The sequence below is a fragment of the Phyllopteryx taeniolatus genome, chromosome 1 (genome assembly GCF_024500385.1).
Source record: "Phyllopteryx taeniolatus isolate TA_2022b chromosome 1, UOR_Ptae_1.2, whole genome shotgun sequence".
Lineage (NCBI taxonomy): Eukaryota > Metazoa > Chordata > Actinopteri > Syngnathiformes > Syngnathidae > Phyllopteryx > Phyllopteryx taeniolatus.
The window spans coordinates 590,608-607,827 of NC_084502.1; the positions used below are offsets into that span (position 1 = coordinate 590,608).

The 17,220-nt window shown below is 42.6% G+C and overlaps 2 protein-coding genes across 2 annotated transcripts; one reads left to right on the plus strand and one right to left on the minus strand.

Annotated features, from left to right (window-relative positions):
• The first annotated feature begins 508 nt into the window (after positions 1-508).
• On the plus strand, positions 509-7,331 carry LOC133489916 (keratin, type I cytoskeletal 18-like). Its single transcript, XM_061799202.1, has 6 exons — positions 509-714; positions 1,085-1,241; positions 1,317-1,477; positions 5,711-5,837; positions 6,741-6,948; positions 7,249-7,331. Exons 1-6 carry the CDS (start codon positions 704-706, stop codon positions 7,329-7,331), a joined length of 747 nt encoding a protein of 248 aa, XP_061655186.1. The 5' UTR covers positions 509-703.
• Positions 7,332-7,799: 468 nt separating this feature from the next.
• arpc2 (actin related protein 2/3 complex, subunit 2) lies at positions 7,800-16,648 on the minus strand. The gene is made up of 10 exons (XM_061775120.1): positions 16,430-16,648; positions 15,103-15,137; positions 13,997-14,109; positions 12,927-12,972; positions 12,613-12,799; positions 12,424-12,517; positions 10,686-10,812; positions 10,502-10,602; positions 8,839-8,939; positions 7,800-8,259 (listed from the first exon to the last, which is right to left on the minus strand). Exons 1-10 carry the CDS (start codon positions 16,501-16,503, stop codon positions 8,238-8,240), a joined length of 900 nt encoding a protein of 299 aa, XP_061631104.1. The 5' UTR covers positions 16,504-16,648; the 3' UTR covers positions 7,800-8,237.
• Positions 16,649-17,220: the final 572 nt, after the last annotated feature.

Here is a 17,220-nt window from a genome sequence, read left to right on the forward strand (position 1 = left end):
AACTGCCTGCGTCCAATCCGGAGAGGAAAAAAGAAATAGGCGTCATTACAACTCGAGGTGATGGCTACCTGTGTGCAAAGGGAAGATTCTCGTAAAAGAAGTGCTTATTCAACTTCCAAGCACAAACGTCCAAATGATTTTTGCCAAAACAAAACAGCTGGAGTGCTGCTGGTACCCCTAAAGGGTTAAATATGCGAGAAGGCCGATTCTTCAAAAAAGACCTTTGAAGGGATTTGTTTATTTTAGCACTTAACAAAAAAACATGCAATGCAATCTCTCTCCCCTCAGTAAGAAAACTGAATGTGTGCAGGCACTCAGATACTGTAAAAATAAAGAACGACTGAGAAGAAGGGGGCGGGGGGGGGGGGGGATTCATGTTGCACTTACCTGAAAAATCCACTTAAAGTACAGTAACGGAGTATTTGTACCTGGTTACTTTCCACCGCTGCTGATTGCAGGGAGAACAACAAACGAGCGGACCAGAAAAACCTGAATTTGAGCTTTGAAGCCCCTGGTCGGTTGTCGTTTGATGAGCCAATAGCATCACCGGGGGGCGGATGCACCGCTGCGATAAGAAGTGCTATCAAATCCACCCGCGTAGTTGCTCAGCTTTAGTCTGGAGTCACCGTCGTCATGCCTTCGAACACGGCCGCGGTGCCGGCGGAAGAGGCTCCGGGTCGTCCGTGGCCAGGATTTTGGTGACATGATTGTTTGGTAGGGTGCAATGAGATCTTTCAAATGTAAAAAAAAAAAAAAATGTTCCTCAGCTCAGTAAAGGTTGGGAAGCGCTGGTGTATCCGATACAGAGGATCCGCAGTTATCCAGGTCATGGTCCGCCATCCATCCGCACAAGTTGAATCGAGGCAACTGGACTCTTCTCAGCTGCCAAAGACGTTTCACCTTTAATCCAAAACTCTTTTTTTAATTCTACAATTTACAAAAATGTAGACACGAAGAAGCCAACTTCAAAAGAGAATCCAAAAGACTTCTTCAGCTCTAAAATTTTCGTTGCCTCAATTGAACTTTTGCAGACTTCGATGAATTATTACTAAGCCCATTTCAGCTGTTGCCGTGTGGATTCTAGGCTCAATGACGAAACGAAGGCACGGATGGTGATTGAAAATGATCTGGATGAGCTGAAGAAGAACATCGAGGACACCAAGCTGAGCAACAAGCAAACGCAGAAGGAGATTGATCTGATGAAGGATGAACTGGCCAACTTTGAGCAGGACCACAAAAATGTAAGGCTCAACATCAAAACCACCAAAATAAGAGCGCTGAATCCACTTTGTAACTCGAGGGCCACTTTTGCGTAGGCTGCGGACGACCTACGTGAGAAGATCAGGAACTCGGAGGTGAATGCGGAGATTGAAACTCCAAATTCCAGCTTGCCTGAGATTGTCAACAATATCCGCAAGCAGTACAGCAAACTCGCCACGAAGAACCTGAAGGAGACTGAGGAGCGGTACCAGAACAAGGTACCCGACATCCAGGCTTGCAATCTGTTCCTGTGTAGCTTGCCTTTCTTCACCTTTGTTGGATCTATCTCACCCAACACCAATAAAAAAATAGACACAAAGGAATGAAGACGCTGGTTTCTTTTTGCTTATGAGGAGGACGTACGGGAGATTGTTCAGATACAGTCTCCTATCACGCTCTAAACAATCTCCTCCGTTGCTCCTGTATTCATTTGAAATAGGGAGGTATCCAAGCCACAAGACACAACATACTAAGTTACAAGACATAACACACTAAGGGGAGGGTTTCAAGGTGAAGACATGAGACCAACACCCGGCCACGTGTCCTTGGTCAAGGCGCCCCTCTCTGACGATTCCCGCTGAGTCATCTTCCCGAAGGCGAGACACCTTCCTTTCCCCCACGGTCAGCAAGCAACCATCAAAATCGTCCACAATACCAATGCAAGCCAGCAAATAAATGATAACTTGTACAATTTATTTAACAACCTGTGTTAAATATATTGTACAAGTTATCATTTATTTGCTTAGCTTGCATTAGTATTATGGACGATTTTGAGAAAGGAACATGTCTCGCAGGAATCATCAGAGAGAAGGACGTGGCCGGGACGTGGCAGGTGTTGGTCCCATGTTTTCACCTTGAAACCCTACCCTTAGTGTGTTGTGTCTTGTAGCTTAGTACGTTATGTCTTGTAAACTTAGAAACCTCCCTATTTTCAAATAAATGCAGGAGCGACGGGAGAGATTGTTTAGAGCGTGTTGAGAGGCTGTGATCTGAACAATCTCCCATACGCCCTCCTCATGAGAAAAAGAAACCAGCGTCTTCATTCCTTTTGTGTCTATTTTTTATAATGTTGGGTAAGATAAATCCAACATTAAATTGGTCCTTCGAGCCGGATGTCAATACACCCGAGGATTCCAGTTGTGGAGCCGACATCCAGTTAAGAGACCGCGGCCACGGCAAGTGAGACCCTTTCCGGGACTGGTCTTCGTTCTCCTCAACTGGGATCTGAAGGTTGACGACAATCCGCAGGATTGAAGACGATTTTGTTGAGTTAAATTTTAAAAAATCTTTTAGGAAAAAGGATTAAAGAGTGAGTGAATTGCGCGACGAAGAAGTCTGCGGCAGAATAAACCTTGTGTAATACTAGTCACTGGCAAGTAATAGAGGGACGGCGGAGTCCGACAAATTCCGCGAGGACGGCGGAGTCCTGTACGTACTTAAATTCCGTGTTTAATAAACTCTGTGAATACTAGTCAATGGCGGGTAAAATAAAGAAACTAGGAAAGTTTCGTGGTGTCGTAGTTAAATTCCATATAGGACGGCGGAGTCCTCCGACGAGCCAGTGTGAATGAAAACTGTTTGAATGAGAGTGTAAATGGGAAATGGGAAACCACTAGGTTTTTCATTCCATACCAAAACAGTGGGAAAGTAAGCGGTGGACTTTTGTGGATGCAAAGGCAAGAATTCTCCACTCGAAAGAGTTGAAGTGAGAATTACCACAGAAAGTCAATTTGAATCACCGTCCTACTGAAAAGAAACAGCGTTCTAGACTAGCCTAGGTAGTATTACACTGAAGTTCATTAAATTAAATTTAAAAGAAAAAAAAAAAACAGGATCCTGATAAAATTACTGTAGATTATCTGTACTCAGACAATGAAGCAAAAGTCGCGGCAGGAATTATTTTACCAGACAAATTAAAGGAACTGTATAAAAATACAAGTGTCCCACATATTTCATTGTGCAAAGATTATGAGTCACAGTGGAAACATATGGGAACATTAGTAAAACAAGGACAGGAGACAGATGATTGGCAGCAAATAGAAAACAAACTGGAATACAGTGCGTCAACTGGTCTAATTAGGAAGGCGATGTTTTGGACAATACTGGGTGATGAGGGGAAACACATGCATCCTGTTTGATTAGACCAAATGATCCTCACTGAAATTGATGAAGAAATATTGAAAAAAAGTTCCCAAAGAATTATGGTCCACAGGACCATTTGATGTAGGCCTTATTAAAGGGGCTTTACCCAGTACAAATTAGACCCAAAACAGAATATAGACCAGGGATTCGTCGATATCCATTAAAACCAGATGCACATGAAGGAATCAAACCGGTAATTGAAGCACTAACCCTAACCCTGTAAAAAATGCCCCACCTTCAGTGGGTTGGAGACTTACAGGCAGTAAATACTGCAGTAATACAGAGAGCAGCATGCGTACCAGATCCACACACATTGTTAAATTCATTAAGACCAGACGCTACTGTGTTTACAGTAGTGGACATAAGTAATGCATTCTTTTATGTACCAATAGAAAAGAACAGTCAATTTTGGTTTGCATTTACATTTGAGGGCAAAAAAATATACATTTACTAGATTACCGCAAGGTTACTGTGAAAGTCCAACCATTTATTCACAAGTTATGACAACACGCATGTCTTCTGGCATCTCCAGATGGAGAGACATGCATCAAAGTTTCATTGGCCTTACTGCATCATCTAGCAGAAGAGGGACATAAAGTTAACAAAAATAAATTGAAATGATGTAAAAGGCAAGTCAAATATCTAGGCCATAATTTAAGTGTAGGAGGAAGGACTATATTAGAAGACAGGAAAGCTATAGTGTTAAAAAATCTTAAACCACAGACGAAGAAACATATAATAATCATTTTTAGGTCTGACAAATTATTGTAGAGCATGGATTCCAAACTATGCAGAAATTGTTGCACCATTGTCAAAATTAATGTATGAAGACAACCTTAAAATGACATCACCTGTTTAGTGGAGTACAGAGGCAGAAAAGGCCTTCTGTGACATTAAACAACATTTGGTGTCCAGTGCTCCGCTAGGCCTTCCAAATTTAATGATAAAACATTCATTCAAATGGTAGATTGTAAAAGCTATTACATGACCTCCGTACTTACACGACAATACGCAGCATGATTGTCAGGAATTGGCTGAACAAGCTGCTGAATTAGTAGCATTAACCGAGGCATGCAAACTAATGATAAATAAAGATGGTACAATCTATACTGATAGCCAATATGAGTATTCCATAACAAGAACGCAATTATTGGGAAAAACAAAGTGCAAAACTATAAAATGAAATTTACATTAGCACAGAAAAGAAAAGAAAAAAAGAAAAAAAAACTATTCAAATGGGCTGCTATATGGAGCCATGCTGTGTCACATGTCTCAACCGGAGGGATGGTGGCACAGATAGATTGACACTTTACAGCCCTAAAAAAAAATAGTAGAAAGAAACACGTGGGTTCATTTAACACACTGTAAAAGAGTCATTTCAGCTGAGTACTCAAATAGGGAAGTTGAGCAAAAGTCTGATAACGGAGCGGGAGCAGATGTGTAGATTCTGAAAACGCTTGCTGGTCAGTGAAGAAAAAAGACACCAACCCTTTTAGTGAGAACTCAGCAGAAAGGCACACCCACGTTGGTTATGAGATTTGATAAGTGGTTACGTAGCAACTTCGGCTACTATGTTGGTTTTGTTTATGTGGTACATGGGACGTCCCACCCTAAATGATACAACCAATTTTTTAGATAGAAAATCACCTACCAACTGGACCAATATGACGAACCCAATAATAAAAAAATTTGAATCATTAACTCGTATCAAAAGGAGTACAGCTGATGATCAGAACTGTGGGCATGGCTTCCAAACGCGGCAAAACGGTTTAATATTTTGCGCCCCCCAAAATCAATCCTAATTCCATATGCGGCTCTCACCAATGATGCTCAAGAGAATGGGCAGAATTGGGGATTTGGATATGACTGGTATGCAACTATAGGCTTTGGATGGGAACACCTCATTGGTGAAACAGGTTATGATTGGTCCAGTTGGTAAAAAAAAAAAACAGCAAAAGAACATAGAAAGAAGTTTAACATAAGCAAAACGGCCCATAGTTTAATATTGAAATACAAATCAAGTCACCCAGTATGTTTGATGATGAGCTTGTGGGCATATTCTGGCGGAAAAGATCCCCACTTCCAAGTAGCATTGTGTTATGGGAACCGTGTTAAACCAGAAATTCCATTGAAAACTTCAAAGAAAGGTGGACAAATGTTAATGGTTAACAACATAACTACTGATGATTGGTTCCTTGTGGTCACAGGAGTTTCAGGACAAAATAACAATTGGTTACTATTGGTGGAACAAGCAGAGCAAATGTAACGAGAAAAGATTGTGTGGTTTGCATGGGTCCCATCTTCTTCGGTTTGAAAACATCAAGGTGGAAGAGGCCCAGAACAATGAAGCACTGCAGTCTGGCAAGACGGAGCTCAAAGATCTGCTCAAGCAGAAACAATATGTGGTGATCAAAGTTCAGGGTGGGCAAAGCACGGTGAGCCATTCCGAAAGTTACAGATTCATCCAGCCATCGACTTTTCTAACTGCCAATCCCAGGTGGTCGCCAGCCAATCGCAGGGCATTCACAAACCCAAAAACTAATCATAAGAACACCGGTCACAGCAGGTGTGTTTGTTTAAGTGGATGACCCTGTACCAGAATTCCTTGATGTCCCTGTCACTACACCTCCAACCTTTCATGCATCTCTCCTATACGCCACCTGGAATTGCTCTTGTATTTAAAAAACTATACACTTCCTTTTTCCTTTTGGTCTTAGGTATCCTTTGGACAGATCTGAGGCCGGGGTGGGGGGTAGGCTTAGAAGTTTTTGTTAACACATCATTCTCTGCTGGATGTTCAAATTCTTTAAGCAGAAGATTACGATGCTCAACAACCTGAAGTAAAAACAAAAAGCCTTAGCACTTTTCGAATTGAGGTTTTGTTGATGCGGAGTTCCAGTGCAGCCCTCTGGAAAGACTTTCCCTGGCTTTGCGTGAACGCCGGCTGTAGGAGTTCGGTTGTTTCATTAGCGGAGCTAGCCCCAGACCTTGTCAAAGAACAGATCCTGCTTCATGAAACTTGCCATGGATAGCATAACTTGCACTACACGTTTGAGTGATGACAGCTTCTCAAACTGGACTGAACTGCAGTCGGGGACAGAAAAATTTCTTGTCGGGTGACAATTTTGAGACGCTGCTCCAATGTCAATTGGCGAGCTACAGGCAAGGGAATGATATGCTGTCAAATGCTGATGGCCTCACGTCTGTCCGAATGATACCTGAACCGAAATAGAAAAAGTTGATAGTGACCTTTGGAACACTCTGAAGCCTGTATGGTGAGAGTTGCACTTCAAAAAATGACAGTGTGCCCCCGCACCCAACGGACTGTTTATCCGCAGATCCGCAATCTGGAGGAAAACCTGAGGTTGGCCAAGCTGGAGAAGGGTCAGCAGCTGGGCCCTCTCAACCGGACAATCTTGGACTTGGAGCAGCAGCTGAGGGCACATGTGCAGAACCAGTTGGAGATGAACAAGGACCTGCTATGTGTCAAGATGAGACCGGAAGCAGAGATCAACGACTACCAGAAGCTGATGTCGGGAGATGTCGGCAGGTGGGAGCGGCAGGATGAAGTCAGGGGGAAAAACAAATAAAAATACAAATACATTTTAAAAATCACGCAGCCCTTATAGCTTTCAGAGCCCCAGACATGCCTTGGGGGGTGAATTTTTTGTTTTGTTTTTGCACTATGCCTACTTTGCACATTTGATTTTTATTGTGGCCACAATTTTTTTCCCCTCTGTCATGTCTGGTGCTCTGTAACTTTTTACTGAGTGGGATGGGATTACTGTCACCAAACAAAATTGTTACACATTCACTGCGTTAGTGTTCGTATCCTCTTCTTTCCAGACAGCTTGGACTTTTCTTTAGACGATGCTCCGCCACATGGTAAGTCCTCGATCCAACTGGTAGAACAAATCCAGCACGAGTGACCTGATCTCTGGCCAAAGTGTACCTAACGCTCATCACATTAGGGGAAAAAGTACAAGTAGTTCGGTATTTTGGGGACCCGCTGTCCATTCAAATTAAATTTGCGTTTCAAATGTCACGGCACACCACCGAACGAGTGTCACCCGCAGTATATACGCTGAAATGATGACCTTGGTTTAACTAAAAGCTATTCTGCTGTATGAATAGTAACAGGTGGAGGCATAGGTAAACTTGTACATTCTGCCATTAAAACTCAATTCACTGCCAGCCTTCCCGGTGAGCGTAGATATTTGACTTCTAAAGCCGTCAATGGCAGTGAATGTGTTTTAAGTGCAAGAGCATTGAATTGTTTTACCTGGCAATATAGTCTTTTTAGACTATACGTCTATCCAAGTACAGCGCACGTCCTTTTGCCCATACTGTGCATTATATACACACACAAGCACATATATACAAACAATCCAAAACAGTTTTTGTGGTATTTGGGTGTTTTAAGTTTTTATTTCCCTCAAATGACAATGACATGAAAGCGCAGAAGGGGAGTTGAAACCATCACATGAAAAATAATTAATATTAAGTGGTGACGGCCAAAGTAAGAGTACCAAATGGAGTAAAAGATATTGTATCAAAAATGTCTTTTTTCATATATATATATTTATATAGGACTAATAATGCTCTTTAACTATGCAAAGCAAGGAATGCCCTGTTTTTATGATCTTGAACCTTGGCTTTTCCGACCAACTTTATTATTCGTTTTAAAGAAAGAGCAAAAAAAGAGACCGACAATTGCGTGTGGGGCGTTTAGAGGCATCCTGGAGGCCTGTCCAATGTGCCGTTGAGTTGCAGCGTGGTGCGTTCACGTGTGGCCACGGACGGTGGCTTCAGCTGGGCTGCGCGGGGGCTCGGCCTCAGCGACAGAAGGTCCTCCCACTGAGAAAGCAACAAGCAGAAGAATTGACACCAAAGCTCAACATTTTGCACACATATTTAAAGGGAAACTAAACCTTTGTCAAAACTTCCTGCTATATTTTAAATGTCCATATCTTTTTGTATCTGATGCCGTTTACTTGAATTTACTCAGTATTCAAATTTTTTTTTTAAACTCTGCATGTACTCACCTACGGACCGCCATTTTTATGTCATTACGCGTGTGAAGTCACGAGGATGTGATGTGTATCAGTCCTTCGTGCCCACTTCATTTACTGACAAAAAACTAGAACGAGGTAAATATTCAGCAATAATAAGCTCCACATCGGTCAGATCCACTTATCTAGCCAGCTCACGGCGGACACGCTGACTCGCAACAGCTCTTCTCAACAGTCGCCGGCGCTCGAGGCTAGTGGCTAACAGCTAGCTGCCTTGGCCATTCGCCTAAGCCATATCAACACTCGATAACTGTGACTGCACACTGCACTGTAAGCGATAACTATACAAGAATTGACATTTTGTCCCACCGATAGATTGAACAACAAGACATTTGGCAGAAGAGGCAGCATGGAGGCTACGTACGAGATGGTCTTCATCTCCTTCTTCTCAGCGTCGGGTCGGGCACGGTTGAGAACCTTGAGGAAGTCCGACGTCTTGGCCCTCATACGTGTGTGAATGTAGGCCTGGAGAAGGACCAATTACACATTTTCATATTGTTTTCATTTATATACAACTATTGCATCTTAGTTTATCAATCGACACCAGTGACATCGAGTGACGTGCAGAACAAATAAGCGCTCTTCCAAAGTTGCCATTCATACAACAGAATAACTAAACAGGCCAAGATTCCACACTGAGTCAGTAAAATCTGTGAGCAAATCGAGTGAGACAAGATCATTACGTCAGTGTATATTTACTTTTTTGTTTGGCGTTCCGTGAGATGATGTCAAGTATAAAATATGTGCCTTGGCTCAGTAAAGGTTGGGAAACACGGCTTTCTGCGACGCAGACAAGGACGCCAACAACACACTGCATTGTGCGTTGACCTTCCGATTTCTCAACGCACAGACACACGCACACACCCAGCCATAAATCTGCCCACTCTGACTCCTGTCTGTCTGCACAAAAAAACATCCTCCTTCATTATCTACCGGCAGGGCAGCACACAAACGTCAAAAACGTGATGCACCTGAAATTAAAGATGCTCAAAAATGTCTGAGCAACATTTACAACCGCAAGAAGTCCATTAAGGACGTTGTAGTCGTGTGTGCCCATCGGCTGCCCTAAAACTAGTACGATGACTGTGTGGCAGCACGGACTGGACTTTCTATTGAGGATGACGGCGGATGGAACGCGCCATTGCAGTGACTCGTTAAAAACAGACAGGTGGCCCCTTCGAATCCTATTGTAAAACAACATGAGACGACCGCACGGCACAACTTCTCAGTTTTTGTCTAACCGTGTATAAGAGGAGTTCTCACAATTTGTGTCTGCTAGCTTTATGATAAGACACAATCAAAAAACACCACAGACGGGCTAACTAAACTGGCATCTATGTTGCGGCAATTATAAACCTTTAAACTTATATTGGAACACAAGCGGTAGCAACACATGCAGACAAGAGTATACAATACTCCCAGGCAGGAAAGCCAAATCTACATGTAGCATGTCTGTATGTATTATACCGCCCTCTGGTGGCTGTGGCGCACACCAAAAAGGGCAGCACAATACCCATTGAATTATCATGATGCACGCACAATTTTTTTTACATTGTAATAACATCATTATTGTCGTTTTCTATGAAGTACAACAATGCTATTTCTATTTGAAAAAAAAAAAAAAAAAAACATTTGCAAAAATTTTGTTTTTTGGGGCGCTGTAAAAGGATTCATGGCATTTCTATTCATTTCATTGAGAAAGGATGATTTTGTGATGCCAGTGCGGTCAAAGAAAATAATTTAACTTGTCATTCAAAGCAACACTGTATGCACTTTCTTAAAAGGAAACGACATGATAATCAATTGAAAACTATTTTGTGGACCCGCAAGCTAAAGCTTGGAGGCCCCAGTTTAACAACCTCCAATACACTGAAAAAAAGTATAACAAAGCTGTCACTCGTTTAATCCAAACAGATTTTTCTAACTGTAATTTGTAACTGATATACAACGAGTAACAGCAAAAATAACAACAACAACAACAAAAAGGCTTGTGATGAGAGAAGCACGTGTGCTCTATGCAAACTGACCTTGGAGCACTTTATGTGGTAATGCAGGTAGTCCCTGAAGGTGTGGATGAGGTTGATGGTGTTGTCTCTGGCGTTGGCATTGGTGTGACGTGGGAAAAGGACTACAAAGAAAACAAACGCAACGAAACGCTACATCAGCGATGTCACAAAGGCATCCTCCTAGCGTAGTGCAGCGCCAACCGACCGAAGGTGATGTATCCGATGTTGTCCCCGACGGCCGCGTCCGTGTCCTTGAGTTCCAGAGGCGGCTCCCTGTGGCTGAACAGCACCTGCGGGGCAGTGTGGCTCGCTCGCCGTCCCTCTTTGAACTCCTACATGGAGAGAGTTCCGGACATTTGTATTTGAAAGAATAGAAGCAAGGTAATCACAGAGATTCAACAGTAGTTGGCAAAAAATGCCATGTGGAATTCACTGCCGACTGACTTAATGTTGTTCGACGCAAGCATGTTTTCTTAAAACCCTTTGACAGTTCCATGTTTAAAATGCGCATCTCCATTGGCTGCCAAAAACACACACTGCACTTCCGCTTCAAACCACATTCCACTTTTTTTTCCAGATCATTGTTACTTTGTAAATAAACCAAGCGACCATCAAGAATGTCATGTTTTGAGCAGATAATTGACAACAACAGGCATATTTCCACTTATTCAGTCTCACTGATGCATGCAGCCCTTAGTTGACTGACTATTAGCCATTCATCTACGGTTTAGGATCATTTCAATGTAAACTATTTCAGCGCTTTGATGACATCGTGAGCTTTGTGGAAACGATGTACCTCACAACACAAGCCAAGAGGAACACGAACAGGACCTTTGCGGCTCCTAAGAATCCATTTATCGCCAGAAGTCATAATCACATTTGCACGAACAGTGCATCCTCATTCGGCTCATCTGGAATTCTTGTTCTACCTCGAAGGAGATCTGTACTCCACTTTGTTGCCGCCCCATGCGCCGACCAGCGTGACGGGAAAGATCGACTATTATAGTCACCGCCGAAAATAATAATAAAGACGTGTAATGACACATTTGACCAGTTCTAATAAAAGGTATACATTGCGGAGTATTACCAACTCAGAAGTCTTATTCCTAACAATAATAATTCATTACAGTGAATCCTAACCTATTCACTGCTCGCTATTCAAATTAGCATTTTTTTTTCCTGTGGTACCCATCCTCGGCTATTAGCTGAAAAACACACCTATTTGCATATTTTTGAAGATATTATCTGAAGATACCACACGATGGCGCCTAGACCAGAGCTAAATAGGAAAGTAGTAATTGGTGTCAAGGAAGAACATCGAAGTGATCGAACTCGACAGAGACAAGCGTATGTCGAGGATGAGCTAACTTTAGCCTGGGTTGTTGGTGGAAGTTCTGGAGAGTCTACGCTGTACACGTCCAACTCCAGCGCATTTTTTTCTAAATCAAGTAAGCCATTTATATTTAAGGGTAATGCTGTAATAGGAGTTAGAAATTACATTCAACTGTTTTTGGATCATATTTTTGGTAAACGTATGAAATATTTTTTGGGTGGTTCAGCCCCAAAATGTTTATTGTAATGCGAGTAAACTGAATGGAAGTTGCTTCGTTTAGGGGAGATGAGGGACAAGTTGCACCTCCTTCATGCGTCACAACAGGTTAAAAATCAGAATATATTATTCAACCCTGAGAGAAAATTTATCAAATTCATTATTTATGGTCACCTCGTTGCATTAATAGAGTCATTGTTTTTGGAAAGTTCTGGTCTTTATTTCTAAATGTCTCCTGAGTCAGCGGCCTGTTACGTAGATGCTTGACGGAAACGTTTTTTTGTTCCAGGAACTAATGCAACAACAACAGCAAAAAAAAATAAAATCATCATCATTTTACTTCAGTTAAGTAGACATTTGAGAAGATATTTAAAAACTTTATGGCCTCACAAACCTGCATGAAGACTTTGCCGATGATGACGTCGTCGTCGTCTTTGAACACCGTGCTGAACACGACCGTCACCCGGTCTTTCTTGGCCTCCACATACCTGAGGGCATCGATGGGATATTTGAAACCTCTTCCAATGTTCAAACCTGAAGCCCGCCTGGGAGAGAAAACCCTTCCAAACGTTCTTGCACGTACATGGACTCGTCATCTCTGTAGTGGACCACGGCCCTGCTCTCGCCCTCTTTGCCCTCCTCCTGGAACTTGAAGTACTTTTCGAATACGGAGGCAAAGCAGTTTCTCTTCAGCATCCCTGCTTGGTGCACAAGCTCATCTTTGTTGCCCGGTAGGGCATCCAAGTCGTAGAGGAGCGACACGTTGTAGCCTGGAAAGCACGCCGGAGCGCAAGTGATTCATTTGCATCAACTTAGGCTTTTTACAAAGAAATACATTTTGGGAAATGGACGTTAGGTAGCAGGTACAGCGCTAACATTAGCATAACGTGAACGTACCAGACTCTGGTGAAACAAGGAAGCTCCCGTACACTCTTTTCAGCAGCTGAGAACAAAAACATATTTGAATTTCAAATCAATGAACCCATGGGAACCACTGTCGCACTTCTGACCGAAAGTCGGAATCCGAACAAAAATATGGTCTCAAATTTGAACTTATGGCATTATTCTCATAAAAAAAGGTATTAGCTTAGCTCACTAGCCCTCGGTCCATGTTTTTATTTCATATTTAAAATTGTGTGTATACCCTATCAAAAGGATATTTTGAGAGAGGAAAATGTCAGTCATGAAGTTGATTTCCAACAGTGGTACTAAAAGATAACATTGAACTGTATAACCATTTTCTTTAATGAGCTATAAAACATAAAACAACAACTAAATAACGGTTGGGAAAAAAACATGAAACTTCCTTTTGCTGCTACTTAGTCCATCAGCTGTTTGAAGAATTTGCTGCATTCTTTTATTTCGAATTGCTAACAGTGATGTGTTTTTTTATAGCCTGCAGGAATCATCTGGCAGTTGTGCAAAAAAAATAAAATAAAATGGCAGTCAAACAGCATTGCTTACAAGCAAAAGTCACGAGGTAGGCGGTGGTATCGTTTGGAAATAATTGATGGGGTCTTCACTAGAAAATAGATAGCTGTTGTTTTGGAAAAGACGGCGGGAGCCAGCGTCATAATGTGCAAAAGAAAACGAGCAATGGCAACCAGGCGCCACATCAACCTGAAATGAATCTTTCGCAATTTCAAAAAGGCTGCGCCGATATTCTTCTCTCGAGGGAAAAAAAAAAAAAAAAAAAAAAAAAAGGGCCTGAGCTGCAGCCAAAGTGTTCACACAGCGGCCGCTGGTCACAGTCAGCACTTCCTTGCCTGTGCTGAGCGCGCCTCAAACGCACTTCCCGTTTCGCCTCCGTGGCTGCGTTTTTTTTCCTTACATGGCAGCAGAGCTCTCTCGGCGGTTCTTGCGCACATGAACAGGAGACCTCATTCTACTATTTTTGATACTTACCAGCTCTATGCAGATCAAACCCCATTCATGTCAAGTACATTCCACGTGTGTGTGTGTTGTACCTCGTCAGCCCCGTGCTCCTGCAGTTCCTTGTAGAACTTCAGGGAGATGCTGACCATCACTTTGGTCTTATCGCCGTTCGGGTTGGAAATGTGGTACAACACGCCATCAAAGTCTACAGAAGACAAGAACGTTAGCCTGGAATTTCCTCACCGAACGGCCACAACATTATGAGCACTTGCACCGGCAATCCATTCTCTAAACTGCCAAGTGAGCTGGGACACGCCTACCCCGACGGGCTTTGGGCAAGAGGCGGGCTTCACCTTTTTCTCGCACCGTATAAATGCGCTCCGTGCTTCAGGTATCTTTCTTATTTTGCCTAAAATGCCCGTGACACCCCACAATGCAACGCAAAAGCTGTGCTGCATTGTTGGAGGCGGCAGCCATTTAGGGTTAGCGGTAACGACAGCGAACGGAAATTGACTGTACTCGAAAAGGCTAAGACACTCCACAGTGATTTGCTTGCGAACCCGCTGTTATTTCATCATCAGAAATTGTGTTTTCACCTATTTCAATATTGCACAGTATTCGTTTTTGAACCACACGATGATCAAAATAAGGTAAACATGGATTAGTTGCATTTCCATTCATTTCAACGAGAAACATTAACTCGGTTTGCGAACGGTTGATGTATTTATTTAGTAATATCAGTGCAGTGGTCAAACAGAGCTGTGTGTAATACTTTTGATGCTCTCGTGTAGCCGACTTAGGAAATCAAAGATTTTGAAACAACGCTCAGTATGATGCAATGCAAAAGAGAGCACTGCTAATTACAGCCAAAATATTGCCACTATGACTCAAAAGTCAGCATTATCATCTCTTAGAATTTTGAATATACACTTAAATAGCTTCTTATGAACGATTACATTCATCAGAATCATCTTTATTTGCCAAGTATGTCAAAAACACACCAGCAATTTGTCTCCGGTAGATGAAAACATCCATATAAGTGCAATAACTGAGTTATTAGAACAGCAAAGCTCTTTTAAAAACACTCTGACCACAATCATTTCCAGGAGGTGTGGCCTTAAACAATGTGTACAATACTCATGGATGCCATCCCTTAATTCACATTTGGTCAAAACAGTATTAAGTAACATCATCTTACCTGCAAACGTCACATCAACAGCCTCAGGCTTGGTTCTGCAAGGAAAATATTAAATCAGAGCAGAGGTCGCGACCTTTTTGAAACCAAGACCTACTTCTTGGGAGCTGATGAATGTGTGGGGCTACCAGGTTGATTCACCAAATGTGCTCAAACTCCCTTTCAACGATGTTATTTTTTTTAATCATGAATGATATTCATCTGACGACACTGACCAAGTTCATGCTTTTTCTCAATATTTATCAACAATGATTTTTAAGGGATTAAAGGATAAATATCAATATGCAACACCTATTTTATAAAAATACTTTGTATCCATAACTAAGCCTTTGGTAGGTGACCTAAAAAAAAATGTACGTTGTTGTGGCCCGCTGAGGAAAATCTGTAATCTGATTGGTTAAAGAAACAGTCCAGTGCTGAAATCTGATTGGACAAATAATAATAATAATCATAATAATAAATAAATAAAATGCTTCTGGCAGTAGAGAAGTATTTGCTGGCCCCCAATGTGCATGTTGCTAACAATTGTGCAGTGGTTTTGCGTTCCGGCTCACAGATGCGCCATTTACCGATGGATACTGCAAGAGTTTGACCAAGCCGCAACGCGCGCGTGTTTCCCAGGCAGTGATTCCCTCCCAGTGTGCCATTAGTGCTGGCAAAAAAAAAATTGCAGCACTAATGCAAGAGAACGACTTCGTGCGGCTGCTGTGAAGCGGACTTGACTCAGCTTGACTTGAGGAATGCGGAAGCAGCCCACAGTTCAGACGCATAGCGGCGCTTACGTTCGGTGATTTATTCCCATTTGATTATTATTATTTTTTTTTTTTTTGCTATCGATGGCAAATACAAGCATAGACCATAAGTCTTATTGGTCGTTTTGTTTCGGTAAAGGCAGCAACATCAAAGAGCCCAACAGAAAACATTCGTCAAAGAAAGCAGTTAGCTTGCTGCTACATCCGATTGCAAACGACGTCATCTATTTGATAAATGCTCGCATTCATCCCGCCGGCGGTGTCACGCGGATGAATATCCGAGTTTGAGCTTCGTGCTTGGAGACGCTTGCAGCGAGCTTTGACACCTCGCTGCTTGAGGGGTGGAGACACACCCCAACGAGAAGCGAAGCAGTCGTCGCCGATGGCCGTGGCCATTCAGTGTCTATTTCGACATTTTTCACACTCGAACGCTCCTTTACAGGCTCTTCCGTGTCTGTATGCGCTGGTCAGCCCCACCAAACTCTCTTCCCATTGCGGCGATTTGTATTTGCAGAACCGCTCAAGGGAAGCTAACGAGCCCATTAGCGAGGCTAGCCAGGTGTAACAATGATTCTCACCCGTTTGACGCGCCGTCGAACTTCAACGACAGCGTCTCTTCTATAATGCGGTTGTTGATTTCTAACAGGATCATCGCAGTGGATGGTGGAATCGACGGAGAGCGCAGATAATCGCTGCAACGGGCTGAAGTTTCGCTATTTGTATCAAATGCTGCTAAATGTTTCCTGCCTTGAAAGAGCAGAGCACTTCCGGCCGCAGAGACTTCTTCCGCCTGCCACTTCCGCGTATTTGACACTCTAGGACATAGATATAGAGTCTAGATTACTACTATATGGCGGCCATTTTGGAGCGGTCGACGTTCCCTTCAAAAGCATTGCATGGACATTGGAATTAAGTTAAATTAATTAATTTTCACCAGGCTTACTTTTTTTATAAACATCAAAGCGTGCGCTATCAATAGAGAACATGTTTTCAATTAAATAAGCCCCAAAATATTATTAGCGTTTATTCCTAGTCCCCCTGTTGCGATTGTACAGCACTGGGCGAAACCGTATGCAGAACAATGTGTCGGCATTGTTGTTCTTTTAGTTTTCATGCCGTTCACAGACTTGGAATGCGCTATCGAGTTTTACCCTCCGATCTTTGCGTCGCTGTAGGGGGGGGCAGCTCAAAAGGGGCGTGGCATATCGGTGCTCTAAGCCATAGACATATCGAAACACTCGAGAGAGCCTCGGCTGCATGAGTGCATGCAGATGTAGCCGCCATCTTTAACCTCTATGGTTGCACAAATGAACCCAATGCAGAGAACAAAGCAAAGAAATTTGCCTTTCAAGTAACACAGCGATGCCAC

What these genes read in the sequence shown, in the direction of transcription:
- LOC133489916 (XM_061799202.1), top strand. An exon ending in TTGAGCAGGACCACAAAAAT is followed by an intron (nt 1,242 to 1,316) that starts GTAAGGCTCAAC and finishes ACTTTTGCGTAG; the next exon opens with GCTGCGGACGACCTACGTGA. An exon ending in GAGGAGCGGTACCAGAACAA is followed by an intron (nt 1,478 to 5,710) that starts GGTACCCGACAT and finishes CCATCTTCTTCG; the next exon opens with GTTTGAAAACATCAAGGTGG.
- arpc2 (XM_061775120.1), bottom strand. Translation starts at nt 16,503, where the DNA reads ATGATCCTGTTAGAAATCAACAACCGCATTATAGAAGAGACGCTGTCG. An exon ending in CCTTGTTTCACCAGAGTCTG is followed by an intron (nt 12,800 to 12,926) that starts GTACGTTCACGT and finishes CGTGCTTTCCAG; the next exon opens with GCTACAACGTGTCGCTCCTC. An exon ending in CATCGGATACATCACCTTCG is followed by an intron (nt 10,603 to 10,685) that starts GTCGGTTGGCGC and finishes TTTTCTTTGTAG; the next exon opens with TCCTTTTCCCACGTCACACC.